Source organism: Carettochelys insculpta, chromosome 19 (assembly GCF_033958435.1).
Source record: "Carettochelys insculpta isolate YL-2023 chromosome 19, ASM3395843v1, whole genome shotgun sequence".
Lineage (NCBI taxonomy): Eukaryota > Metazoa > Chordata > Testudines > Carettochelyidae > Carettochelys > Carettochelys insculpta.
The window spans coordinates 589,326-616,737 of record NC_134155.1 but is presented as its reverse complement, the minus strand read 5'-3'; the positions used below and the strand labels follow the sequence as shown (position 1 = coordinate 616,737).

The following is a 27,412-nucleotide window of genomic DNA, read 5'->3' as shown; positions in this document are numbered from 1 at the left end:
TAAGCTAGGATACTCATGCTGTTCTTGTGCCATGCTGCCCCCCTGCACTCATCAGAAGTGTTATGGCACCAAGGGTGAATGCAGGATGGGTACCAGGGGCGGGGGTGTATGTGGTCCCCTGTGCACCTCCTCCACCCCTGCATGTCACTTATGCCTCAGTGCCTGCTAAATATTAATCCAACCCTGAACCTGGTGCTGATGTGGGGTGACAAGGAAAGTGGAGATTCTTGCTGGTCAGCAACAAGTGTTTTGGAAACTCACTTCCTCTCTGTTCAGACCACTATCTTTTTTTGATCTCACTTGTCACCTGAAAGACACCATTCACTTGAAATCATGTTAATTTTAAAAAATGGGACACTGGACTCAATTGAGTCTTCCAACAGCTTTTGTGGTTTTACAGTCACATTTTCCAAATTCATAAGAGTCATTTCTTTCTTGCTGTGTGGCTCTTTCATACAACTAATTATAGGAGAAACCTGCCACATGTCAGTGACCATAGTGAATCTGACTATATGCAAAGTCTTGTCAAATATACAAAGCAAACTCACTGAAAAACAACGTACTCTGTTTTTAGTTGTGATACCAAGGCTGTACCTACAGTACGCAGTGAGGTGATTGGCCTGAGTGGAGACTACTAATGAAGTGCTGTGAAGAATATGTAGCACTTCATTAGGCTAATTCTCCCTGCGGCAATTTCGAAGTGTCAAGCTCTGAAATGCCGGCATACCGTGTAGTTTTGGGTATGTCAAAGTGCCCATGCTACTTCAAAGTGCGTTTACTTCCCAAAAACTTTGAGAATAAAGGCACTTTGAAGTGCCTGAAGCTACATGGCATGCCAGCACTTCAAAGTTTGACACTTCGAAGTTGCCATGAGGAGAATTAGCCTAATGAAGTGCTACATATTCATCGCAGCACTTCATTAGTGTATTCCACTCAGGCTGATTTACCATGGGCCCTTCAAAGAAGGGGGCTAATGTAGACACAGTCTGTGTTTACTGCAACAGTGGTGTGGGAAAAATATTTTTAGATCATTGTGGTGATTTTATTTTTGGTTAACTGTGGCTCTTGAAAGTTCAGCTGCTCAGTCTTTTTTTGTCTGTGTTAGTAGGTGTGAGCAAGGCCATGTCTAACTGGCAGATGTAAAGCACTGGCAGTTTACAGCATTGCTCACAGAGCACAACAGTAAAGGTGCTGTTGGCTGTCCACACTGTCAGCTGCCAGCGCTGCAGTGTGATCACACTTGCAGCACCTCTTGGAGTGGTGCATTCTGGGCAGCTCTCCCATCAAGCATCCAATCCTCTTTTTGTCCCAGAGGTTTGTGGAGAGTCATGGGGCATCCTGGGTCCTGTTCCAGTGCCCATAGTGCATCACTTCATATCCCAGCAACCCCTGCGCTTCCACCTGCATTTGGCCCCATCTTTCACTGGTTTCTGTGATGTGCTGCGTTGCACACTCTGCCTCCTTGGTTGTTGATGAAAATGCTGATAAGTCTCACTAACATGTCATGGCACTGAAGGTATTCCTGAAGCTACAAAGTGACAATAAAGAGTCTAGGCAGCATTTGTACAACACAGGATTTCTTGTGGCACAGTGGAACGCTTCTTTTGGGCTTGGGAAACAAGTTCTGAGTGGTGGGATCACATCATTGTATAAGTCTGGGTGGCAGGCAGTGGCTGCAGAAGTTTTGGATGAGGAAAGCCATGTTCATGAGTGCTGAGCTCGCCCCAGCCATGCGGTGCATGGACAGCAAATGAGAGCTTCCCTGCCAGTGGAGAAGTGTATGGCTGTTGCAGTGTGGAAGCTGGTTATCCAGATATCTTTTTCTCAGTCATCAATCATTTTGGAGTGGGAAAGCCAACAGCTGGATTCGTGTTGATGGAATTGTGCAGGGCCATCACTCGCATCCTGCTCTGAAAGACAGGTTGATTCTGGACAATGTAAGTGAAATTGTGGATGGCTTTGCACAGACGGGCTTCCCAAACTTGTGTGGTGGTAGCTTGTGTGCACATTCCAATTCTGGCACCAGACCACCTAACTTCCAAATGCATTAACTACAAGGGTTATTTCCCCATCGTTGTGCGGGTGCTTGTTAATTACCAGGTGCATCATATGCAGCCTCCAAGGGCTGGGAGTGGCTTGTGTCACTGGGGTACAAAACAGTGGCTTGCTTTCAGGAACCGTGGTAGGCATTTCACAGCTCCTTCACTTTGACTCTGCACTGCATTGCATCCTGGTCATGGCCCCTTTTGGTCATGCATCTTGGGATATGATGCCTACAGGCACAGAATTCCTATGACTGGAGCACAGCTGAGTCTGGATTGCTTTCCTCTCCCCCAAATGTTGATGAAGTCCAGCACCTTGGCATGGCTCCAAACAAGGGATCTCCTAGTGTGTGGAGCAGGCATGGCCAAGTGGAAAGATGTTCTGAGACTACATTATGTGTCACTGAGCTAATTGGAAGGGGATTTTCAAATGTCAAAAAACACAAAGGGTGGGTCTTGAGGGTTGGTTGCCTGAGAGCAGGGCAGTAAAGTTTAAACAGATAACCAGAGAGGCAAGAACAGGCATTGTGGGAAGGGTGTCAGAGGCCAGTCACACTGCAGTAGTACATCATGGTGTCCACACAAGTACCCTAATGCTGTATGGAGAGCATTGCAAGCTCCTGGCTTCTCTTCAAGGTGGTTTACCTGACATGCAGTAACTCTGGAGCTAGAGTGCAGTAAGCACCTTACAGTGTAGACGCCTTGAAAGTTACAGCAACAAGGGCTGATTTACTGCACAGTAACTTGCCAGTGTAGACTTAACCTTAAGTTCTTGTAAGATGCCACGTGTGACAGCCCTTGTAGGCAGAAACACTGGGACTCCTAAGATTCTGGTTACAGCTCTGAAAACTAAACTAATTTAGTTCTTTCTTTAGGACCTTCCATTAATGGGCTATCTATACGTGCTTCACATGCTATGGATTACAAAGCCAAGAGACTGTTCCAACAATTGCATGTGACCTTGGAGTCTCTTACCATGATTACAATATGGATCTTCATGGTAAAATATAAATAAATCGTGTCGTCAAAAATTCAAAATTAAGTAATTTAATTAACAGCTGAAAAAATTTCATGGAAAAATTTATTGCTCTTCAAGTTTTTAAGCCACCTCCTTATTTCGCCTCGTACCCCTGTTCAGATTCTTGCCTGGCTCTAGGTGGTAAATTTTTCACATATAAAAAAGCAGGAAATACTTAATACTCCCAAAAGAATCTTCTTTACAAAATGCAGCTTTAAAAGAAAATCAGGCAAAATGTAATGTAACATTTAGGTTCTCATAAAAAAAAAAAAAAACAACCTTACTTTTCTTGTTGGAATGCTTGCTCATATCTATTCTAATTGGGTATGCACATGCTGCATGCATGGCTGTCAGCTTTACCCTAGCTGCTATCAGTTGGGATGGCTGTGGAGCTCCCAGACTGGCACCAGTGGAGCACCCTATATATGACCCTGCCAACCTGAACACCCCTCAGTTCCTTCTTATGGCTAGCGATGGCTGTTGGAACTGTGGTGCTCTTTCTTGCAAGCATTGTGTCCCCCTACCATTTTCAATTCTTTGTTTTGTAAAAAATTGTACTTAGCAGCAGGTGTAGGGATTTTCACTTCTCATCCATGTCCCCTTCAGGACCTGGGGCATGCCAAAGTGTTACGGTTTCAAATTGTGCAAGTCTTGCCTCAAGCCTATGCCAATGAGTGATCCTCACGACTTGTCTCTCTGGTGCTGGGGGAAGCCCATCAATCTGTCTAGTGCAAGATCTGCAAGACCTTCAAACTGGGGGCATTTCACAGTTCCTTCACTTTCACTCTGCACTGCAGTGCATCCTGGTCATAGCCCCTTTAAGAGGAGGGATAGTTCAGTGGTTAGAGCACTGCCCTGCTAAACTAGGGGTTGTGTGTTCAGTCCTTGAGGGAGCCATTTAGGGATCTGGGGCAAATAAACTTAAAATCTCCATCAGGGATGGTGCTTCATCTTGCTGTGAGTGCACAGGACTGGACTCAATGACCTTTTAATGTCCCAGTTCTATACGATATCTCCATACCAGAAGCAGATGGGACTTTCACCTGAAGCAGCTCCTTATGGAATCTGTTCTTTGGCCTTGGAGATAGGAGCCAGCACCAGGGGCTTCGGTGTGCAGTGCACTCTTTTGGTTCCTGGACCAGCTCCAAAGAAAGACTCCTCTCAGCACTGGCACTCTTTGAGGGCCTCTGTGCAGCACTGTTCTCCCCCCCTGTAGCAGTCTTCCAAGATGACCAAGTCCTTGGTGTCAGCACAGATAGCACCTGCTGCTTCTTCCACCTCTGCAGGTCCTGAAAGACTTCAGCCACAAGGCATCAACATGCTGAGCTCCTTGTGCACACCAAACTCCTATCCTCCTGGACTCTCCATGGGGTGAACCAATGGTGGTTGGCCTGTCTTGCATGTTGAACACCTTCAAGGCTGCTTGGGGGTTCATTGCAAGGACTCAGTTGACAGCACCTGTGCCTCCCACAAGCCTTCACAGGGTAAGTCAGCCATGATAGGCCCACCTTTTCCTGCCCCAGTATCTCTCTGCTTGGAGTCCTGGCAGTGATATAGTGGAACATCACCAATGTAACTCATGATGTTGGTCATACTTGCAGCACCACTCTTGAAGCTGTTCCCCATGGAGGGCATCTGTGGTGAGCAGATCCTGGTTGGGTTCAGGGTTATCACAGTGCTCCGACAATCCTCACAGTGACTAGCACCAGTAGGTCCCAGCACTGCTAGAGTTCTGCTTCAGCTGTGTCCTAGTGGCACCAAAGTCCTTGCTTCCCTGGGTCTTGGCACCACTCTTCAGAGTGCAGGGGTCATTTCTGCACCGTCTTTCGGAACGTCACTGCTCTTCGGTGCATGGATGTTCGCCTCTGTGCCACTGTTCAGAGCATGCAGGCTCACTTTGGTAGTAGCACTTGACATAGCATTCTCAGTACTGGTCCCAGTCCTGGTACTGTTCACTGTACGTACACTGCTCACACCATTCGCAATCCTGCCACTGGTCCTCGTTGCCTGGCAGCACCTGTCCATAGTGCCATGGTGGGGCCAAGCCGTTCTTATTCAGACTCTCCCTCATCTTAGTCAAGGGATTCTTCCATAGCCTCTGGCCAATCAATGCCTGCTCGTCCTCGCCTACCGGGGTGGCTGCCTTTCTCAGGAGTCACAGGTCCATGTTTACCCACTGCCTGGATGACTGGCTTCAGCAGGGCCATTCCTATTAACACATGTCACTTTACCAGGGTGCCTCTCAAAAGTTTAGGCTTGTCGCTCAGACCAGAAAATCGACTCTCATCCCTTTGCAAAGGATCAGATTCACTGGGGCAGGGCTAAACGCCACCTGGGCCGGGGCATTCCTGCCAGAACAATTGTCTGTGGTGTTGACCCAGATCCTGAAGTCTCTATTCAACTTTCTGGTCATCACAACCAGGATGTGCCTCAAATTCCTGGGTCACATCGTGGTGTTCACACCTGTAGATCCATTGACCAGACTTGTACGTATGGCCCCTCCAGTCTTGGCATCAACATACTGCTCAGGGCAGGACAGCATTGACATGGGAACTGTGGTTCCCTGCCAGGTCATTCATGTCCTCTGGGGGCAATGGCCCCCCTACCCCCCAATTCAGTGATGATTGGTATCCCTTTCATGCCCTGCAGCTCCCAGTGTGTCTGGTCAGACACCAACATTCTAGGATGGGGAGGCCCCACCTAGAAAACCTCCCCACTCAATTGATGTGGATGGTGTAGGAGTAGTCCCTCCACATCAGTGTATATGAGCTTCAGGCAGTCCACTTCCTTGTCTTGCTTTCCTGCTTCACGTTCAGAAACTGGACATGGCAGTCATGGTCTCATTCTGGGATCCCTAGCAAACATGTTCTTGATCCCTCCCTTGGTGGACCAGCCTGCAGTATACCTGTCCCCGACCCTACTGCTTCACTAACTGCTCCTCGAGCTCTGCAGAGAGAGAGCAAATGTTATCCTATTAACCCTAGCATGGGCCTGTTGGCGCTGGTATGCCGCCCTCCTGAAGCCATCAGTGCAACAATCCTTTCCACTTCATCTGTTTCTGGACCTCATCAAGCAAGACCATGGTCACCACCATTGGACCTATATGGCATGACAGCTTTGTGAACCCCCTTCAAGGAGGCCTACTTGGAGCACATTTGTCATGTCCTTAGTAGTAGGAAGCTTTCTAATAGGCTCAAGTATGTTTGTTCCCATCCCCTCCCTGCCCCAACACAATAAAAAGATTTGTTTTTTGAACAGAAACAGAGTGGTTTATTTACAAGGGCAGGTGTCGTGAGCTTGGGGGTATGGAGGCAACCGTGGGGTGGTGGAGGTAACCAGTGGTCTGGGGATCAGCGCTTGGGCAGGAGGGGGAGAGGGTGGGAGGGGCCTGGCATAACTACATGTCAAATCATTTATTATTAATGCCTTCTCTTTAAAGCCTATTACATAGTCTCAAGAGACCATTGAGCCATTTTCACTGAACCTTATTGTATACCTTGACTATATGTGAGAACCCAAAATGGTTCAGTTATGGACATTTTAAAAATCTAGAACACCGAATCATAGCATCCATGGCTGCTTCTGACAAAGGAATTTAACTTATAATTAACTGGAAATAGCTGCCCCCCCCCACCCCCGCCCTTGCTAGGCAGAGGGATTCCATTTCCTTAATAAAAATAATGGTAAGCACTGTGGTTAGAGCGGTAGCAATTCCCAGTGCACGCATCTTTGACAGTGCACATTGACTGTACGCATATTGTGCTGCATGCTGAGTTGAGCAAGTTCTTTTTCCTGAGCTTTATAAGTTGTTTGAAAACAAAAAAGCAGTCCAGTAGAACTTCAAAGACTAACAAAATAATTTATTAGGTGCTGAGCTTTCGTGAGACAGACCCACTTCAGATCATAGCCATACCGGAACAGACTCGATATTTAAGGCACAGAGAACCAAAAATAGTAATCAAGGTTGACAAATCAGAAAAATATTATCAAGGTGAGCAAATCAGAGAGTGGAGGGGCAGAAGGTGGGGGTGCGGTGTCAAGAATTAGATTAAGCCAAGTATGCAAAAGAGCCCCTATAATGACCTAAAAAATTCACATCCTGGTTCAAACCATGTGTTAATGTGTCGAATATGAATATAAAAGAATTCAGCAGCCTCTCTTTCACGAGTGTTGTGAAAATTCCTCTTCAGTAAGACGCAAACCTTCAGGTCATTAACAGAATGGCCCACTCCATTAAAATGCTGGCTGACCGGTTTGTGGATCAGGAGTGTTTTTATGTATGTTTTAAAAACACTCCTGATCCACAAACCGGTCAGCCAGCATTTTAATGGAGTGGGCCATTCTGTTAATGACCTGAAGGTCTGTGTCTTACTAAAGAGGAATTTTCATACTACTTTGGAAAGAGAGGCTGCTGAAGTCTTTTATATTCATATTCGACACATTAACACACGGTTTGAACCGGGATGGGAATTTTTTAGGTCATTATAGGGGCTCTTTTGCATACTTGGCTTAATCTAATTCTTGACACCGCACCCCCACCTTCTGCCCCTCTACTCTCTGATTTGCTCACCTTGATAATATTTTTCTGATTTGTCAACCTTGATTATTTTTGGTTCTCTGGACCTTAAATATTGAGTCTGTTCTGGTATGGCTATGATCTGAAGTGGGTCTGTCTCACAAAAGCTCATCACCTAATAAATTATTTTATTAGTCTTTAAAGTGCTACTGGACTGCTTTTTTATTTTCATAGTATATAGACTAGCACACCTTTCTCTCTGTTATAAGTTGTTTGTTCATCACTTTGTTTTTGCAGCAAGAGAAACGTCTTTTCACAAATTTCCACCGGCAGTTGTTTTGCTGGCTTGATAAGTGGGTTGATCTGACTATGGAGGACATTCGCAGGATGGAGGAGGAGACCAAGAAACAGCTGGATGAGGTCAGTGAGGGGGAGAGCAGGTGTGGGCTGTGAGGCACAATCTGTATGCTAAGCTAGCTGTGGGTTTGGGAGAGGAGAAGGCATAGCCTCTTGCCATGGCATGCAATGTGCTCACTTACCAAGTGGGTCCTACAGCTTATGATAGCATAGGCAGTCAGGCTTTACTGGGGGCTGATCAGTCGCATCTAGTATGCATGATAAGCAGACATAAGTACATTGAGTTCAGCTGTTGTTTACCTGTAGTTGTGTAAGTTTGTTCAACAGCTCACAGTAGCATAGACAAGATTGTAGAGCCAGATTTGTTGTGTTCTGCCTTTCTAATAGCATGAAGTCCTTCTTATATTGTTGTGGGACAACTTTTTATTGGTTTAATAGGTAACTTAGATTTTTTTTAAAAGTAACCTGTTGTCTTATTACCCTAATGAGCATTCAGCTCAATGAGTCCCATAAGTGAGCTGCAAAATCAGTCTGGGTACTGTGTGCGTGTGTGCATGTGGTGGTTGTTGGAATGAAGTCTGGATGCTGTGTGAGAAGCTCAAAGGTTTATTACAACCAGCTAGCAAGTGATTCTGAACTTGGTTGAGTTTTAGAATGCACTGACAGGCACCAAGTTAGGATTGGTTATATGGTGAGCTAGTAGTCACAGGAAAGAATTAGAAGCAGACAATAAGGAAATGAGCATAATCAATGATCAATCCAGATGAATTAGCGGATAATCTGGGAGTTACAAAGAGTTCCCATGCGCAGTTTACAGAACATTTTATCTATAAACAACAAGTCCTTTTTGAAGAGTGCAGTCCTCAACACCAACGTATAAAGTGATATCTCATCTGTAATACACCGATGTATAAAGCAGTGACGTCTCCAGTGACGTCTTGTCTGGCATCGTGATGTAATCTTCGCCTGGGCACAATCATTCGTGTTCTCTCTGTGGCATCAAAGCAAGTGGGCAATGCAGAATCAAAGCAGAAGTTAGTGAAAGAATCGTGTCAGTCACCCTTTAACTATAGTCCAGTTACCCTCTCCACAGGTCCCTTCCTGGAATGTGGCTGCCTAGGGACTTATTTACATCAACTGGGATGCCCTCCCCAGATGGCTGGGGTGGGGAGGCTTAACAGACTCCATTTTGGGACAGTGGTTCTTAGCAAATATCATGGCCTACTTCGGAATTTTATCCTATAGTGGTGTTTTTTAAGAGCCTGCTTTGAGAAATAGATAACTATAGCATCAAATCTATCATACTCTTGTAATGAATATTCCTTGTTATTCTTCCACATTGCAAAATTTACTTGGCTGTAGTACTATATAAAATACATCGGAAGGACAGAACGGGTCGAGTGGGTGGCGGAGTGGTACTGTATGTGAAAGATAATATAGAATCAAATGAAATAAAAATTCTAAATGAATCAAAATGTTCCATAGAATCACTATGGATAGCAATTCCTTCCTCTGGTGGGAATATAGCTCTAGGGATATATTATCGACCACCTGACCAGGACAGTGATAGTGATGCTGAAATGCTATGGGAGATTAGAGAGTCTGTCAAAATAAAAAACTCACTAATAATGGGGGATTTCAGTTATCCCCATATTGACTGGGTACATGTCACCTCAGGAAGGAGTTCAGAGAGAAAATTTCTTGATGCCTTAAATGACTGCTTCTTGGAGCAGCTGGTACAGGAACCCACAAGGGGAGAGGCAATTCTTTATCTAGTACTGAGTGGAACACAGGATCTGGTCCAAGAGGTAACTAATACAGGACTGCTTGGAAATAGTGACCATAACATAATAACATTTAACATTCCTGTGTTGGGAAGAACACCACAACAGTCCAACACTCTGGTATTTAATTTCAAAAAGGGGAATTACACAAAAATAAGGAGGTTAGATAAGCAAAAATTAAAAGGTGGAGTAACTAGAGTAAAATCCCTGCAAGCTGCGTGGAAACTTTTCAAAGTTACTGTATTAGAGGCCCAACTTAAATGTATACCCCAAATTAAAAACCACAGTAAGAGACCTAAAGAGCCACCATGGCATAACAACCATGTAAAAGAGGCAGTGAGAGATAAAAAGGCATCTTTTAAAAAGTGGAAGTCAAATCCTAATGATCAAAATAAAAAGGAACATAAACACTGCCAAGTTAAATGTAGAAATGTAATAAGAAAAGCCAAAAAAGATTTTGACGAACAGTTAGCCATAAATTCAAAAAACAATAGTAAAATGTTTAAATACATTAGAAGCAAGAAGCCTGCTAAAAAAGCAGTGGGGCCCCTGGACGATAGAGACATAAAAGGAGCAATCAAGGAAGATAATGCCATTGCGGAAATACTAAATGATTTCTTTGCTTCAGTCTTCACGGGTGAAGATGTTAGAGAGAGATTCCCAAATCTGAGCTGTCCTTTAAGAGTGACAAATCTGAAGAACTGTCCCAGATTGAAGTATCATTAGAGGAGGTTTTGCAACTAATTCATAGGCTAAATAGTCACAAGTCGCCGGGACCAGATGGTATTCACCCTAGGGTTCTGAAAGAACTCAAATGTGAAATTGCGGAACTATTAACGGTGGTTTGTAACCTATCCTTTAAATCAGCTTCGGTACCCAATGATTGGAAGACAGCTAATATAACACTAATATTTAAAAAGGGCTCTAAAGGAGACCCTAGCAATTATAGACCGGTCAGTCTAACGTCAGTACCAGGCAAATTAGTAGAAACAATAGTAAAGAATAAAATCGTCAGACATGTAGAGGAACATGATTTGTTGAGCAAAAGTCAAGATGGTTTCTGTAAAGGGAAGTCATGTCTTACTAATCTATTATAGTTCTTTGAAGGGGTTAACAAGCATGCGGACAGGGGGATCCAGTAGACATAGCATACTTAGATTTCCAGAAAGCCTTCAACACGGTCCCTCACCAAAGGCTCTTATGTAAATTAGGTGGTCATGAGATAGGAGGAAAGATCCTTTCGTGGGTTGGGAACTGGTTACAAGACAGGAAACAAAGGGTAGGAATAGATGATAAATTTTCACAATGGAAGGGGGTAACTAGTGGTGTTCCCCAAGGGTCAGTCCTGGGACCAATCTTGTTCAACTTATTTGTCAATGATGTAGAGAAGGGGGTAAGCAGTGAGGTGGCAAAGTTTGCAGATGACACCAAACTGTTCAGGATAGTCAAAACCAAAGCAGACTGTGAAGAACTTCAAAAAGATCTCAGCAAACTGAGTGATTGGGCAGCAAAATGGCAAATGAAATTTAATGTGGGTAAGTGTAAGGTAATGCACATTGGGAAAATAACCCCAATTATACATACAATGTGATGGGGGCAAATTTAGCTACAACAGATCAGGAAAGGGATCTTGGAATTATAGTAGGTAGATCTCTGAAAACATCCATGCGGTGTGCAGCGGCAGTCAGTAAAGCAAATAGGATGTTAGGAATAATTATAAAAGGCATAGAAAATGAGACAAAAAATATCTTACTTCCCCTATACAAAACTATGGTACGCTCACATCTTGAGTACTGCATGCAGATGTGGTCTCCTCACCTCAAAAAAGATATATTGGCATTAGAAAAGGTTCAGAAAAGGGCAACTAAAATGATTAAGGGTTTGGAACAGGTCCCATATGAGGAGAGACTGGGGCTTTCAGTCTAGAAAAGAGGAGACTGAGGGGCGATATGATAGAGGTATATATAATCATGAATGGTGTGGAGAAAGTGAATACAGAAAAGTTATTTACTTGTTCTCATAATATAAGAACTAGAGGACACCAAATGAAATTAATGGGTAGCAGGTTCAAAACTAATAAAAAGTTTTTCTTCACACAGCGCACAGTCAACCTGTGGAACTCCTTACCAGAGGATGATGTGAAGGCCAGGACTCTAGCAGAGTTTAAAAAAGAGCTCGATAAATATTTGGAGGTTAGGTCTGTAGATGGCTATTAGCAAGGGGTAAGGTATGGTGCCTAGCCTTTTGTTGAAGGCAGGAGATGGATGGCCAGAGACAAATCACTTGATCATTTTCTTCGGTTCACCTCCTCTGGGGCACCAGGCATTGGCTACTGTCGGCAGACAGGATACTGGGCTAGATGGACCTTTGGTCTGACCCAGTATGGCCGTTCTTATGTACCATATGCCTTCTGCTGTTTCAATAATAAAGCCTTAAAAGGGCCTGTGGCTTTGCCAGAATGCTTTCAGGACTGGTACAGTTGTGTTTACATATTGCTTTGAACTAGGACAATTTTCAAGAATGTGAAACTTCACCTGTGAGGCAGAGAAACTCTCACCCTCACATCCTTCTCTAATGTGGAGCTGACAGGGAGACAATTACTAACATGTTGGTACAAATAATTAAAGGTGCTATTTTTTTTTTTCAGATGAGAGAAAAAGATCCTGTGAAAGGAATGACAGCTGCAGATGACTAAGGTGGCTTCCTCCTTGTGCACTGTATGTACCCAGAGTATCTGTCACATGCTTTGTTTTGATATTCAATGCTATTTAGCAAAAATAAAATCAATTCAGGCCAGCAAGCAATTAGCACTGAGATTGTGGGTGTCAGAAATCTATCAGGGCACTCTTTTTACCTAACAATAGATACACTTTTTTCGCCATGCCAGCTGATTTTACTGTCTTGTTTCAGAATTATTTTAAATTGTGAGTACTTGGAAAGTGTTAAGGAAAGCATCATATTAGGACTATAAATACAAAGGTACACTGCCTCATTTTGGAGTAATGCACCCATCACTTTGCATACTGTTGGAGGCCTTTTCAATAGTACTAATTAATTAATGAAGGAGCTTGAGTCCGGCAACACTGCTCTTTTGGCCTGGATTGTGCCCAGCAACAATATTCATCGATGGGCAAAGGCCTGGGGCAACATCCATGGATCACAGGACAGAGAAAGAAGATGTAAATGATGTTTCTTGTAAGCTTCCATTTTTGTTTTGTCTTGGTGTGCACCACTGTGGTGCTCTGATATTTGGAGACCAAAGTTTTTTTGCGTATTTGTTTTTTCTTGTTGGCCAAACTTTGTACCAGTGCTTTAGACAATGTACACTGATGAGGACAACTTTTTATAGTTTTGCACTGTTGACATGAAGCAAACTTGAGTGGCTGTGGAATTGGAGCCAATATTTTTACCCATAGATTTATACCAATGTTAGTGGGGAAAATGGTGGAAGCCAAATGCATGAAAGGCACTGCTGATCAAGAGGGACAGTGCGTAGGAGGTGGTGATATAAGCTGCCTGTACATTGTTTATCTAGATAGCGATAGCTCCTACAGAGAGAGAGAGAGAGAGAGAGAGAGAGATGTATTATCCTCCCCAGATAGCATACAGTCTAAAACAGAAGTGGGCAAAATCAGCCCCTGAGGGAGGGTGGGGGGCACTGGATCTGGCCCTCCAAGCATTTCTCTCTGTCCACCCAGCAAATTAGCAGACTGTGCATACAGTAGACAGTTGCATTCCTGGGCAACCTTGCATAACTCAAATTTCAGACAAGTCAGGAGGAGCCAGGAACCAGGAGGCAGCCTGGCTTCCAGCTCCCCTGCACTTGCGGGAGTCTGACGAGCATTGGCCTTCTCCCAGGGGTCTTTTGAAATGGAAGGTGCTAGGTAAATTGTATTCTTTGACAGTCTCTGTAGATAGATTCTGGACTGACCTTTACCCTGGTTAGACGTGCATCTTGTCCATCGGACAGAATGGAGTCCTGCTGCTTATCCTGGATTCATTCTGTGGCGAAGTGAAGGACTTACCTTCAGGGCTGTCATTATCGTACCTTTCCTGGGATGTTTCCTTTCAGAAATGATTTTAAAAGTATTTTCCTGATATCTTTCTTCTAGTTTTCAAGACAGTCAGCAGGAAGGCCCGGAGACTTCACCCTCTTGATCAATGGACCATCTCTGGATCAAGCCTTTCTATATCAAATCAGGCGATTTTAAATCTCCCATAGCTAATTCTAGATGCCCTTTAATATTGTGAGCAGATAGACAGCGGTATTAAGCACTCCAGTGTTAGCACGTATGTGAAAGAGGCAGCTCCTTGGAGACGTATGACTAATAGGTGGCTGTATTTATGACTCCTCCCTCCTCTTTTCAGTGTGTCCCTAGTTCAGACCAATTTCCACGTGGCCCTGTTTGATTTCCAAGTGGCTTTTTTTAGCGGAAATAGTCTTGTGATGTGGTGATTTAGAGTTCTTTTGTTTTCAAAACTGGGATAAACTGCTGCCTTTGTCCTGACCCAGCACTTCACCATTTGCGTGCCCATTTGTGGAGAGGGGAATTGTCAGTATCTACGTAGAGTGCAAAACTGTTCCACAGAATTCTAGGCTCTGACAATATTATTGGCATAGAGGCTCCAGTACACAGTCCTGGGTTGCCAAGGCCAGGTCTGCTGGTAAGATACCATCCTGCGCGGCCACTGCAACACCATTACTTGGTCTTTCTAAACATACACAACTTACAGGGATTGAACAGCAAGTATTCTTTGTGTGGGAATCCTGACACCTGGAATGCATCTTTTGTCTAAGTATGCATCTTTCCCTTGGAACTATGTTGGTGCTCTCTAGTTGTGTGTATAAATCAGCCTTTTAAAATGTTATGATAGGTTGCCTGATGAGTCTCACAATCTACTAGACTGTCGTTTATTATGAATGATCATAATTTGTAAAACAAATGCTATTTTTTCCCATCAAAAGAAAGTGTCCCAAGGAGGATAATTTTGTGATGCTGATGTGCATAATCTCCATATCCAATCCCACTCAGATGCTTGGTTTTGTGCTGCTATTCAGCAATAATACTTTTCTGCATACTCTGTATTATGAAATTGCTAGAATTTAGTTTGCCTCACTATTCTGAAAAAGGCAACATGCAAGACAAGACCAAGCAATCTGCATAAGACAACTGCAATTTCCTAGAGTTGCAGAGGATGTTGCAGAGGGGCAGAAAACACCTCCAGGACTCAGTCTTACTTTACGTCCTTATGGTGGTATCTCAGCTTTAGACAATCAAATAAGCTGGACAGAAACAAAAACTATTAAATACATAAGAAAACTAAGAAACAAGGGCTTTCCTGGCTGATTGTTAGTGGCCAGTGTTTGACTTGTTTTTCCCAGCAGCTAGGTAAACACATTTCATTCCTTTTTTCTATATTGGGTTGAAGTAAATTGAAATTTAAATCCCAAAGGCAGTTGTGATATCATTTTCACACACATCCTGCCTTTTTTTTTTTTTTTTTTTTTTTTTTTTGAGTAATGTAGGCTTCATTGACTATGCCTGACTTGTACTCAGCCTCCTACAAATCTCCGTCAGCTAGTGGAGTCTGAATCAGTTCCATGCCATACTGAATGCAAGTGCGGAGGTGATTGTTTTCAGTGCACAGGGATGCTCTGGAGAAAGACTCTGGTTTTCAGTCAAAGCAGTTTGCGTTCCCTTCCCCCTTTTTTAAGTCTGTCCTTTTGCCTTACCAATGTCTAAGTGCAATAAGCTGTTTTGAATTGTACTGGTAACTCTGGCTGAGCCTTCTCAGTGACCTCAGAGGGTTTTTAGGAATGTGGATTTTAACCCACTCACAAGGCACAAGTAAAACCAGACCATTATTAAATCAAAGCTATTGAACCTTAATCTTCAAGACTACTGGGGACCAGGATATTTTGTTTTTGTGGCACTATTTCTCTAGAGGTTTCAGAAGCCGATTCCAGGAGTGTACACCCCAACTAGAGTTTCCTCAACCTAGAATATTGTAATTAACACATTGATTTGCTAACATCTTGTCAATTGCAGAGTTTGAGGGATTCTTATGCTTGGGGAAAACTTGAAAATGTATAACACGATTGTTCTTGGACACTTGTTTTTTTTATCCAGGAGATTTTCTAGCTGATATTTCATCTCCGTGGAAACAGATTGTGATATTCTAAAGATGGGATTAGAAAGATTGTGTCTTGAGAGTGAAAGCTCTTATATAAACACAAAGCTTTCCTGTTTAGCAGTAATTACCAGAAAAAAATGCAGGAAACTGCAAGCTAAATACATTAAAAAAAATTCACATTTTTATCCAGAGTGAAAGTTTTCCTCTAAGTTGTGATAAAGAAATCCTAAAGAGAGATCTCTCAAGGGCAGTCTTGATCCTTGGATTCCCACTAGTGAGAACATAGTGAAATGCAACAATCTTCACTGATTGTGTTAGTGCGCTGTATGTATCTTGCATTGGCTTTCGCAAGAACCCAAAACCTGCTGGCTCCCAGAGGGGTTAATGACTGGATATTTGTTTATTCTAGGGGGATCGTTGTACTGTTACAGCCTCATCAGATCTTAACTGGGTACCCTGGTTGGACTTTAAACACTGCAGTTCTGACTGGAAGGAGGTGCATTGGTGGAGAGGTCAATGGGCTAGGATGTTTTAGCTGAAGTTTACCTGATGGAGGCCCCAGTGACACGCTGTACTCACAGCACACCTGCATCTTTCTGGGTTTATCCTCTTATAGCCCCTGCTGGGACTCCATGACAAGTTTTGATTGGTTCCTAGTGCTATTCCGTTTACAACTTACACTTTGTAGAATTGATTAGATTATCTTGGTTCTTTAATGTGATTTTTTTTTTTGTGTGCCTTTGTCTCCTAATCTTCCAATACAGGCATATTGGAAACAAATCTAATAAAACCTTAGACAGACCTTTTTGGAGTCTTTCTGTTCATAATCAGTTCTGTTTTTTTTTCTAGTACTTCACATGTACATGCCATTGTGTAAAATCTTCTAATTATCATAGACTCATGTGCAGAGGGTCCTATAGTTTGCTGGATTCCTTACAGCACAAATAAGGCCTGATTCTGATTTAGCACTAGTATAAATCAGTAGTGAAGCCAATGGAATTACTGGTGCAGAACTGATGTAAGATAAGAATCTGACCATGTTACCTATATTTACAATGTAAGCTATAATGCAACAAACAAATGGAAAAAGGAAAAAAAACAAAACACACAACTAAAATCCATTATGTGAACATCTTGCTGGTCTTTAATGTTAATCTTGGTGTAGTATTTGAGAGGGAGCAAAGGCTGTGTGAAAATTTTACGCAGGCAGTTCTCTGTTCTAAAGTGACCATATGTATTTTCAGGGTCACTCTTCTTCCACTGGCCTGTTTTCTTGCAGGGGCTTGCACCTGTCCTGTCCTCCTTCTGTGGACGTTATAGGTGCTGTAGCTTTATCCTGGGCCCCGAGAGGGGGACCGTGGAAAGGAAGAGAGACAGGTTCCTAATGGGATCCCCTCTCGGGGATTTCTCCTCCGGCAAAAAGAGGGCAGTGCAAGCGCTTCCTGTTTGTGCTCAACCGAGAGAGATCGCTGCTGTCCAGCCCTGGCCTCCCGGCGGACACGGACGTTTGGAAGAAGGGACTGAGGTCCTTCTGGTCTAGGTCCAGCTGCATTTTTCAGGAGAACGAGCTAGCAGCGTTTCCAAAGCAGAAACGTCCCAGCCTGGGCTCCCTGCACCACTCCCGCCTGCCGTCCGTGGGGGCCGGGGCTGGACCGGGCCGCTCGCAGCTTGCGCGGCAGCCCGCCCCGCTCTCGGCCCCCGGGGGCGGCCCGCCTCGCGCGCCTTGGCAGGGGTTGCGGCCCCACGCGTCGCTGTTTGTGTCACGTGACCGCCGCGCCGACCTCGCCTCTCCCTTCCCATTGGTAGCCGGCGCCCTTCTCCTGTCACGTGGGCCTGTCGCTGCCGGGTGCGGCCGAGACCTCTCGCAGAGCTGCCGCCGCCGCCGCCGCCGAGGAGCTGCAGGGGCGAGCCCCGCCCGCAGGTGCGGCCCGTCGGGCAGGCCGGGCCCCGCTGCCCGGGCCCCAGCGCCGGCCTAGGCCTAGCCCTGAAGGGCTCCCCTCAGGCAGCCTGGACCCCGCGCGGGGTGGGCGCGGGGGGCAGAGGGGCCGTCCCCCCTGAGAGGCTGTATACGCGTGTGTGTGTGCGCGCGCGCGCGGGGTGGGACTGGTCCCGTGTGTTTGTGCGCGTGCGGGAGGGGTGAGACTGGTCCCCTGTGTGTGTGCGTGCGCGTGCGTGCGCGTGGGGTGAGACTGGTCCTGTGTGTGCGCGTGCGTGCGCGTGGGGTGAGACTGGTCCTGTGTGTGCGCGTGCGTGCGCGGGAGGGGTGAGACTGGTCCTGTGTGTGTGTGCGCGCGCGCGGGAGGGGTGAGACTGGTCCCGTGTGTGCGCGTGCGTGCGCGTGGGGTGAGATTGGTCCTGTGTGTGCGCGGGAGGGGTGAGACTGGTCCCGTGTGTGTGTGCGCGCGCGCGGGAGGGGTGAGACTGGTCCCGTGTGTGTGTGTGTGTGTGCGCGCGCGGGAGGGGTGAGACTGGTCCCGTGTGTGTGTGTGTGTGTGCGCGCGCGGGAGGGGTGAGACTGGCCCCCTGTGTGCGCGTGCGTGCGCGTGGGGTGAGACTGGCCCCCTGTGTGCGCGTGCGTGCGCGTGGGGTGAGACTGGCTCCCTGTGTGCGCGTGCGTGCGCGGGAGGGGTGAGACTGGTCCCGTGTGTGTGTGTGCGTGCGCGGGAGGGGTGAGACTGGTCCCGTGTGTGTGTGCACACGCGGGAGGGGTGAGACTGGTCCCGTGTGTGCGCGTGCGTGCGCGTGGGGTGAGACTGGTCCCCTTTGTGTGCGCGTGCGTGCGCGGGAGGGGTGAGACTGGTCCCCTTTGTGTGCGCGTGCACGCGGGAGGGGTGAGACTGGTCCCGTGTGTGCGTGTGTGTGCGCGTGGGGTGAGACTGGTCCCCTGTGTGTGTGCGTGGACGTGTGGGAGGGGTGAGACTGGTCCTCTGTGTGTGCGTGTGCACGTGCAGGAGGGGTGGGACTGGTCCCGTGTGTGCGTGCGTGCATGTGGGGGGACTGGTTCCCTCTGTGTGTGTGTGTGTGTGCGTGTGCGTGTGCGCGTATGCGGGAGGGGTGAGACTGGTCCCCTGCGTGTGTATGCATGTGTGCACACGGGGGGATGGGACGGGACTGATCCCCTGTGTGTGTGCATGCGCATGCGGGGGGGTGGGACTGGTCCCGTGTGTGTGCGCGGGGGGGTGGGACTGGTCCCCTATGTGTGTGTGTGCGTGCGGGGGGGTGGGACTGGTCCCCTATGTGTGCGTGTGCGTGCGGGGGGGTAGGACTGGTCCCCTGTGTGTGTGCGTGTGCATGTTGGGGGGGTGGGACTGGTCCCCTGTGTGTGTGCATGTGCACGTGGGGGGGTTGGGCTGGTCCCCTCTGTGTGTGTGTGTGTGTGTGTGTGTGTGTGTGTGTGTGTGCGCGCGCACGCACGCAGGGAGTGGGACTGGTCCACTGTGTGTGTGTGTGCAGGGGGTTGGGACTGGTCCCCTATGTGTGCGCAGGGGGGGGTGGAACTGGTCCCCTCTGTGTGTGTGTGCGTGTGCAGGGAGTGGGACTGGTCCACTGTGTGTGTGTGTGCAGGAGAGGGGCTGGTCCCCTGTGTGTGTGTGTGCCCACGCGCAGGGGGGATGAGTGGTCCCTTCTGCATGTGTGTGTGCAGGGGGGTGGGACTGGTCCCCCTGTGTGTGTGTATGTGTGCACGCGCGTGCACGCACACGCGAAGGGACGGGTCCCCTGTGTGTGTGCGTGCGCGCGCGCGCGCACACGCAATGGGCTGAGTCACTTGTGTGTGTGCGCATGGGCGATGGGGCGGGTCCCGTGTGTGTGCGCGTGCGCGCACGGGCGGGCGATGAGATGGGGCCCCTGTGTGTGTGCGCGCGCATGCAGGTGATGGGACAGGGCCCCTGTGTGTGCGTGCGTGGGGGCGATGGGACGGGGCCCCTATGTGTGTGTGTGTGCACGCGCACAGGGGGTGGGACGCGTCCCCTCTGTGTGCATGCAGGGGCGATAGAACTGGTCCCCTCTGTGTGTGTGTGTGTGCGTGTGTGTGCGCATGTGTGTGTGGGGGGCAATGGGACTGGTGGTCTCTGTGTGTGTGTGTGTGTGCGCGTGTGTGTGTGTGTGTGCGCGTGGGGGGGATGGGACTAGTCCCCTCCATGTGTGTGGGGCAGGGGGGATGGTACTGGTCCCCTCTGTGTGTGTGTGTGTATGTGTATGTGTATGTGTGGGGGGATGGGACTGGTCCCCTCTGTGTGTGGGGGGATGGGACTGGTCCCTTCCGTGTGGGGGGGGGGGATGGGACTGGTCCCTTGTGTATGTGGGGGGGTGGGACTGGTCCCGTCCGTGTGTGTGCGCACATGCGGGGGGGATGGGACTGGTCCCCTCCGTCTATGTGTGTGTGTGTGTGCGCGCGCTGGGGGGTGGGACTGGTCCTTTGTGTGTGTGTGCGCGCGTGCACGCACGCACGCAGGGGGATGGGACTGGTCCCCTCTGTGTGTGTGTGCACGCAGGGGTGTGGGACTGACCCCCTCTGTGTGTGTATGAGTGTGCAGGGGGATGGGGACTGGCTCCTTCCTTGGGTCTGGATGTGCCGGGGGAGAATAGGGACACTCCCCTCCTATGTATGTGTGTGGTGGCAATGTGTACTGGCCCCCTTTATGTGTGTGTGTGTATGTACGTATGAGAGGGAGAGTGTGTTAGAGACTGTTCCCCTCCACATCTGTGTGGGAGGAATGGGGAATGGCAAGTGTCCCCTTCCATTTACGTGTGCATGGGGTGGGGAATAGGGAGTGTCCCTGTGTGGGTGTGAGTGTGTGTTTGCGGGGAAGAGTGGGTTAGAGACTGTCCCTCTGTGTGTTTGTGCCTGTGTGTGCAGGGGGATGGGTACTCTCCTCCTGCATGTTTGTACACAGGTGTGGGGAGAGGGACTGTCTCCCTGAAGGTGTGATGGTGGACTTGGCTAGGGGCCATTCCCCTGTGTGTGATTGGGGCAGACCAAACTGGGGAACCATTCTGCTCTGTGGCGAGGGTGCAGGGATTGGACTAGGTGCCACACTTTCCTTGGGTTGTGGGGATAGGTGCACCATTCTAGGGATCATCCTTCTCAGGGTTTGTATGGGTGGGCTAGGGACCAAATCCCTGAGGGTGTAGTGGGGAGTTACGGAACACCCCTCTTGCAGTGTGTTGGTTGGGGACTGGAAGTGACCCTTTTGCATCCTCTTCTCTGCTACCTCCATGTGAAGGTTTGCAGGTAACGTGAGTGGTCCTCTCTCCTCACTAAGTATAGGCGTATGTCTTGGGAATGACCTTCTGCCACACGTGCAGATGTGGCAAGTGGCCTGGGGATGACTGTCTCCCTGCATGTATGTATGCTTTGAGGGGAAGGATACCCACTGTGTCTCTTAGGGCTGGGGGAGTCAGGGACACCCCTTAGTAAGTCTTTGAGTGAAAGCAGTGGACCAGAGGTTCCCATATGGCATAGTGATTGGGGTAGGGGCTGGGGGCCCAGGGTTACACCTTTTTTGTGGTATGTGCATAGAAAGGGACCCAAATCTTTTTTTTTTTTTTTTTTTTTTCCTGCGCACCCCCACCCCCAGGATCCCACTAGGCTGTTGGTTTCTGGAACTCAATCCATGGCTCCAGCAGGCTGATGAACCATTCCTAACAAGAGCTCCTGCTTTCCCAGTAGGTCTTTGGGAATGGCAAGGAGGGACCCAAGAGGCCCGGATCAGCTAATGGATTTAGAGGTCATGAAGATTCTCAGGTAAGCAAGATTTGGATTGGTCTTCAGAACTTGCTTGGGCGTTGAGACAAAGTGGGATTTTGATAGTATTTTTGTGATGTTTTCGTGCCTCAGTTTCCCCCTTCTTTGCATTGCTTTCCAGTGTTGGGGAAAAATAAATGTTTACTCTCAAGGTAGACTAAGCTGCTATAAAATCAGTTTTGGATATTATGTTGCTCAGAAGTGTGAAAAATTCACATCCCTATGAGCAGTGCAGTAAAATTGACCTCACCCTGGTGTAGACAGCTCTATGTCAATTGGAGAATTCTCCAGTTGCCTTAGCTACTACCTGTTGCGGAGATGAATTTCCTTCACCACTGGAAAACCTGTCTGGTTGGCGCGTGCAGTGGCTATATTGAAGTGCTACTGTGGCCCATCTGTAGTGCTTTATATTTAGACAAATCCTGGGGAAGGAGGTTGGTATCAGAGGCTGAAAATGGAGTTCACTGCAGCTTGACTGGTCAGAATTAACTGTGCTTTCAACTTTATTTTTCATACTAACTTACAGATTTTGAATGCTGTGTTCTAGTCAACTGTTGAAAATATTTGTTGAGTTGTCACTGCAAATATGGGCTAGGTTGCATTTGTCCTGGAAGAATATACAAATCTTGGTTAGGTTTGTCACCTCTAGGAGGTGATGAGCAGTGTTCCCTGGAAGCTCTGTGCTTGGGTGGCCATCCAGGAGGATTCATGTGCGTCCCAGGTGATTAGTGGAGCTCCCATTGCTGGCAGCATGTGTTTCTCCTGGTGATGCACATGAGCACATGTTTCTGTGCACATATTTATTCTACACATGGATGGAAAATATTTACATCAATTAATAATAAATTACATTAATTTAATAATTAATTAAAAACATCCAGATGGCAGCATCTGAGGGACACGATCTACAATACGGCCTTGTCAGTGTTTGGAAGAAGAGCTGGAAACACAAATGACTGGTTCAAAGCTAACTCCGATGAGATGATTTCAGTCATCGAAAAGAAGTGCGCTGCACTTCTGGAGTATAAACGCTCACCCAGTCAGAGTACCCAGCAAGCACTCAGAGTAGCCAGAAAAATGGTACAGCAGACAGCCAGGCGCTGTGCCAACAACTACTGGCTTAAGCTATGCAGCAGTATCCAGACCTGTGCTGACTCTGGTAATCTCAGGGAAATGTATGAGGGCATAAAGAAGGCAATGGGACCCATCTAGAACAAGATGGCACCTCTGAAATCCAAATCTGGTGAAGTCATCACTGACAAAGCCAAACAGATGGAGCTATGGGTCGAGCGCTACTCCGAGCTGTATTCATGCGAGAACACTGTGGTTGATACAGCCCTCTGTAACACTGTGGTTGATACAGCCCTCTGTAACACTGTGGTTGATACTACAGAGCCTGCACCCTCGAGCTCCTGTCAGTCATGGATGAGCTGGACCAGGAACCAACTGCGGTCGAATTGAAGAAAGCTATTGACAGCACTGCAGTAGGAAAGGCCCCGGGCCAGGATGGTATACCACCAGAGGTAATCAAGTGTGCCTTGGACATACTCCTGGAACCCCTACATGAGCTGCTGTGCCTGTGCTGGAGGGAGGGTGAGGTTCCACAGGATATGTGGGACGCCAACATTGTAACCTTGTGTGAGAACAAAGGAGACAGAAGTGACTGCAACAATTACTGTGGAATCGCCTTCCTAAGTATCACTGGTAAATTGTTCGCTCGTGTCATCCTCAGCAGACTCCAGAAGCTCGCTGAGAGGGTGTATCCTGAATCCCAGTGCAGATTCTGTGCCGAGAGATCTACCATTGACATGATCTTCTCCCTGAGGCAGCCTGCAGGAGAAATTCAGGGAGCAGAGGAAGCCACTCTGTGTTGCTTTCATCCACCTGATGAAGGCTTTCGACTCGGTCAGTAGGGGTGGACTGTTTAAATTGTTCCACAAGATAGGCTGTCCACCACAGCTACTCAGGATGATCCAGTCTTTCCACGAAGACACAAGAGGAGCCATCCAATATAATGGCACATCATCGGATGCCTTCAGCATCAGGAGTGGCGTCAAACAAGGATGTGTCCTTGCTCCGACATTGTTCGGGATCATCTTCGCACCCCTCCTGAAGCATGCCTTTGGGTCCTTAACAGAGGGCATCTTTTTGCACACAAGATCTGATGGGAAACTGTTTAATCTTGCAAGGCTGAAGGCTAAGTCTGAGGTGCGGGAAGTGCTCATTAGAGACATGCTGTTCACAGATGACGCTGCTGTAGTGACACACACAGAAGACCAGCTTCAAAAACTGCTGGATCGGTTCTCCAAAGCATGCAAGGACTTCGGGCTTACCATCCGCCTCGAGAAGACAAACGTACTCGGTCAGGACGTTGCTGAACCTCCATCACTCAGCATTGACAATTACACGCTAGAGGTCATCCACGAGTTTACTTACCTCGGGTCCACCATCACCAGCATGCTGTCGCTGGAGTCTGAGCTAAACAGGAGTATTGGAAAAGCAGCCACAACTCTGTTCAGACTTAGCAAGAGAGTGTGGAACAACAACAAGTTGTACACTCACACCAAAATGCAAGTCTACAGAGCCTGCATCCTCAGCACCCTCCTCTATGGCAGCGAGTCTTGGACCTTGTATGCCTGCCAGGAAAAGAGGCTGAATGTCTTCCACTTGCGCTGCCTCAAGCGCATTCTTGGGATATCATGGAAGGACAGAGTGACCAACAATGCCGTCCTCGAGCACGCTGGAATTCCAACCTTGCATACCCTCCCCAGGCAGCGGAGGCTCTGCTGGCTTCGCCACGTCCACAAGGTGAATGATGGAAAGATCCCAAAAGACATCCTGTATGGCGAGCTAACCTCTGGCAAAAGACCTCCAGGACACCCCTATTTGCTCTACAAAGACGTCTGTAAGAGGGATCTCGAGGTAGACATCGACTCAGATAGTTGGGAAGATCTGGCAGACGACTGCAGCAGCTGGAAGCAGGAACTACACAAGGGTCTTCAGAAGGGCGAGATGAAGATCAGACAGCTGGCAGAGGAGAAGTGAGCCCATAGAAAGGACAGCAAGGACCTGCCAGACACCCACTACGTATGCTGCAGATGTAGCAAGGACTGTCTCTCTTGTGTGGGCCTCCACAGTCACAGTCAACGCTGCAAATGACCATCTTAAATGGAGTTACAAAGGGCGTGATTCATAGTCTACCCAGGCTGAAGGATGCCTTGGAGATTTATTCTGCACATGGATGGAAAATAATTACAGGGTTCCCTGGTGATGAATCTGTGTGGTCTATCCTGAAGTAAGAGTGAGAGTACTTGGGAGTCTAGCACCTAAAGTGGTTCCTTGAAGAGACTGTTTAAAAATTGGGGTATGGTATAGATCTTGTAGATCCATGACAAGGGTCATCTTCATTATTTCACCGACTATCTTTAGCTGTCTTCATGCACTTTGTTCATGCACTTCCAGGCTTCAGCGACTGGTGTATGTTTGTGTTTTGAAGCCTTCCCCATTCAAACTAGTTGCCCTTTCACTGCATAAAACTGATTAATTTTATGAAGCATCAGCAGTATAACTATTATTAAGGGAGCTTAGTGGTTTATCACAGCAGTGAGAATGAACCTTACAGCTGTAGTAATATGTGGACCTGCTATACCCCTTCTCTGAGGAGAGATTAGATCTCATGACCTGCTGAAATCCATGATTAGATCTTTAAAAAAATGCCCTTGAAAGTTTATATAATAGCTTGTAGTTAATGAAGCATGCAGTGGCTGTCCCAGTTCATTATCAAGGGTTATACTAATTACCAACTTTGCATAGTCACATGGAGTAAAGAAAAAAAGCTGATTTTTCTAGTTTTTAAACTTTTGGAACTTGAGTCATTCCAGACACAGGAACTGAACATTGACTATTTAACATGTTCCCCCTGCCCCTTATTAAAAAAGATTTCTCTCTTAATTTTTAATGTAGATAGTGAAATCTGCTGCACTTGTTTAGATACAATGCAACATACCAGAAACCAATTTTTCTCTCTTCACTGGCAAATAGAAAGGGAAAGCGTTTCAGTGAATCTGACTTTATTTTTGCTACTGGCCAGTGCTTTTAACAGAATGTCTTTGGGGTGGGGTTGGGAGCAGAGGGAGCTGAATTATGATGTTACATAATAATGGACTGTCTGCTTCATAGTGAGTGGAGAAAGCTTTAGTTTACAAAAAAACACTATGGCCGTGTCTACACTAGCCAAAAACTTCGAAATGGCCTTGCAAATGGCCATTTCAAAGTTTACTAATGAAGCACTGAAATACATATTCAGCGCCTCATTAGCATGCCGGCCGCCGCGGCACTTCGAAACTGATGCTGCTCATCCAGATGGGGTTCCTTTTCTAAAGGACCCTGGCTACTTCAAAGTCCCCTTATTCCTATCTGCTCATAGGAATAAGGGGACTTCGAAGTAGCCGGGGTCCTTTCGAAAAGGAGCCCCGTCTGGACGAGCCGCGTCAGTTTCGAAGTGCCGCGGCGGCCTGCATGCTAATGAGGCGCTGAATATGTATTTCAGTGCTTCATTACTAAACTTCGAAATGGCCATTTGCATGACCATTTTGAAGTTTTGGGCTAGTGTAGACATGGCCTACGGGAAATGGGTGGTAATAGACAAAGAAATACAGAAAACGGACATTAAACTTAAATTGGGATTTGACTAAAATATGAAGCCCTTTGTAAATTTTCTTAGATCTGTTCTCTTCCCTCTGAACTAAGCAGCTGAGATATTTTTAAGGAAGCATAGACTTTCCATTTGCCAGTAGTTTCAGGAGAAAGGCAGACACTTGTTCTCTAGCCTGTGTGATCTTTCAGGAACTCCCCTATTAATATATGTTTATTTTTTAAAAACAGCCTCGCAATTTAATCTCTATAGGCATATTAAGAGGAAATAAAGGAAATTGTGGTTATTGGAAATAAAGATAGGAAATGAGTGGCAACATTTTTCCACAGCCTAAGAGCTTTGTTTGTCTACAATTGTGAAAAAGGCACTATTACAATAAATATTTTTAATTCAGTCTCTCTGCTGTCTTGACCTTCCCCGTCGCTGCCCCTCCACTCTCTGATTTGCTCACCTTGATTCTTTTTCTGATTTGTCCTCCTTGCTTACTGTTTTTGGTTCTCTGTGCCTTAAATATTGAGTCTGTTCTTGTCTGGCGATGGTCTGAAGAAGTGGGTCTGTCCCACGAAAGCTCACGTAATAAACTATTTTGCTAGTCTTTAAAGTGCTACTTGACTGCTTTTTGTTTTGTTAGTGTATAGACTAGCACGGCTTCCTCTCTGTTGCTGTTAGGTAGTTAACAATCTCAGAGAGCTGGAGTGTTAGTCTGTAATTCCACCCACAATTAAATACATTTTTAGTCTTTAGGATGCTACAGGGCTGTTTGTTTTTTGGTAGTTAACAAGAATTTATATGACAGAATGTTCTCTTTAAAAAAGAAGCATTATTCATATGTGATTTTTAAAACTAGAAAGGCCATTGTAATTATTTACTCCAGTGGCTTTCAAGCTTTTTTCATCTACAGATCCCAAAAATATTTCAAATGGAGGCACGGATCCTTTTGGAAATCTTGGATGCAGTTTGTGGATCCTAGTGAGACCACTGTTGATTTAGTCTGACCTCCTGTATAACCCGGGCCAGAAAACTTGCTTGTATTAATTCCTGTTTCAAATTTAACAGCTGTGCTTGATTTAAAGCAAATATTTTAGAAAACAAAATCCAGTCTTGATTTAAAATTTCTAGTGGTGGAGAATCTCCATAGCCCTTAACTTCACTGCTAGTGA

General features: G+C 46.7%; 2 protein-coding genes across 6 annotated transcripts in view; both read left to right on the top strand.

Moving 5' to 3' along the window:
- PITPNA (phosphatidylinositol transfer protein alpha) overlaps positions 1–16,653 on the top strand; it is a 57,997-nt gene extending 41,344 nt beyond the window's left edge. The window contains exons 10-12 of the mRNA XM_075013660.1: positions 7,874–7,996; positions 12,365–12,434; positions 13,830–16,653. Coding sequence (XP_074869761.1) covers positions 7,874–7,996; positions 12,365–12,412 — 171 coding nt within the window. The 3' untranslated portion in view covers positions 12,413–12,434; positions 13,830–16,653. The remainder of the gene's footprint in view (positions 1–7,873; positions 7,997–12,364; positions 12,435–13,829) is intronic.
- A 988-nt stretch (positions 16,654–17,641) lies between these two features.
- Positions 17,642–27,412, top strand: part of INPP5K (inositol polyphosphate-5-phosphatase K) — a 75,758-nt gene continuing 65,987 nt past the window's right edge. For 3 of the 5 annotated variants that reach the window (XM_075013379.1, XM_075013380.1, XM_075013376.1), the window contains exons 1-2: positions 17,642–17,773; positions 21,432–21,598. In XM_075013379.1, coding sequence (XP_074869480.1) covers positions 21,534–21,598 — 65 coding nt within the window. In that variant the 5' untranslated portion in view covers positions 17,642–17,773; positions 21,432–21,533. The remainder of the gene's footprint in view (positions 17,774–21,431; positions 21,599–27,412) is intronic. The other 2 variants (XM_075013377.1, XM_075013378.1) reach the window with 2 other exon arrangements.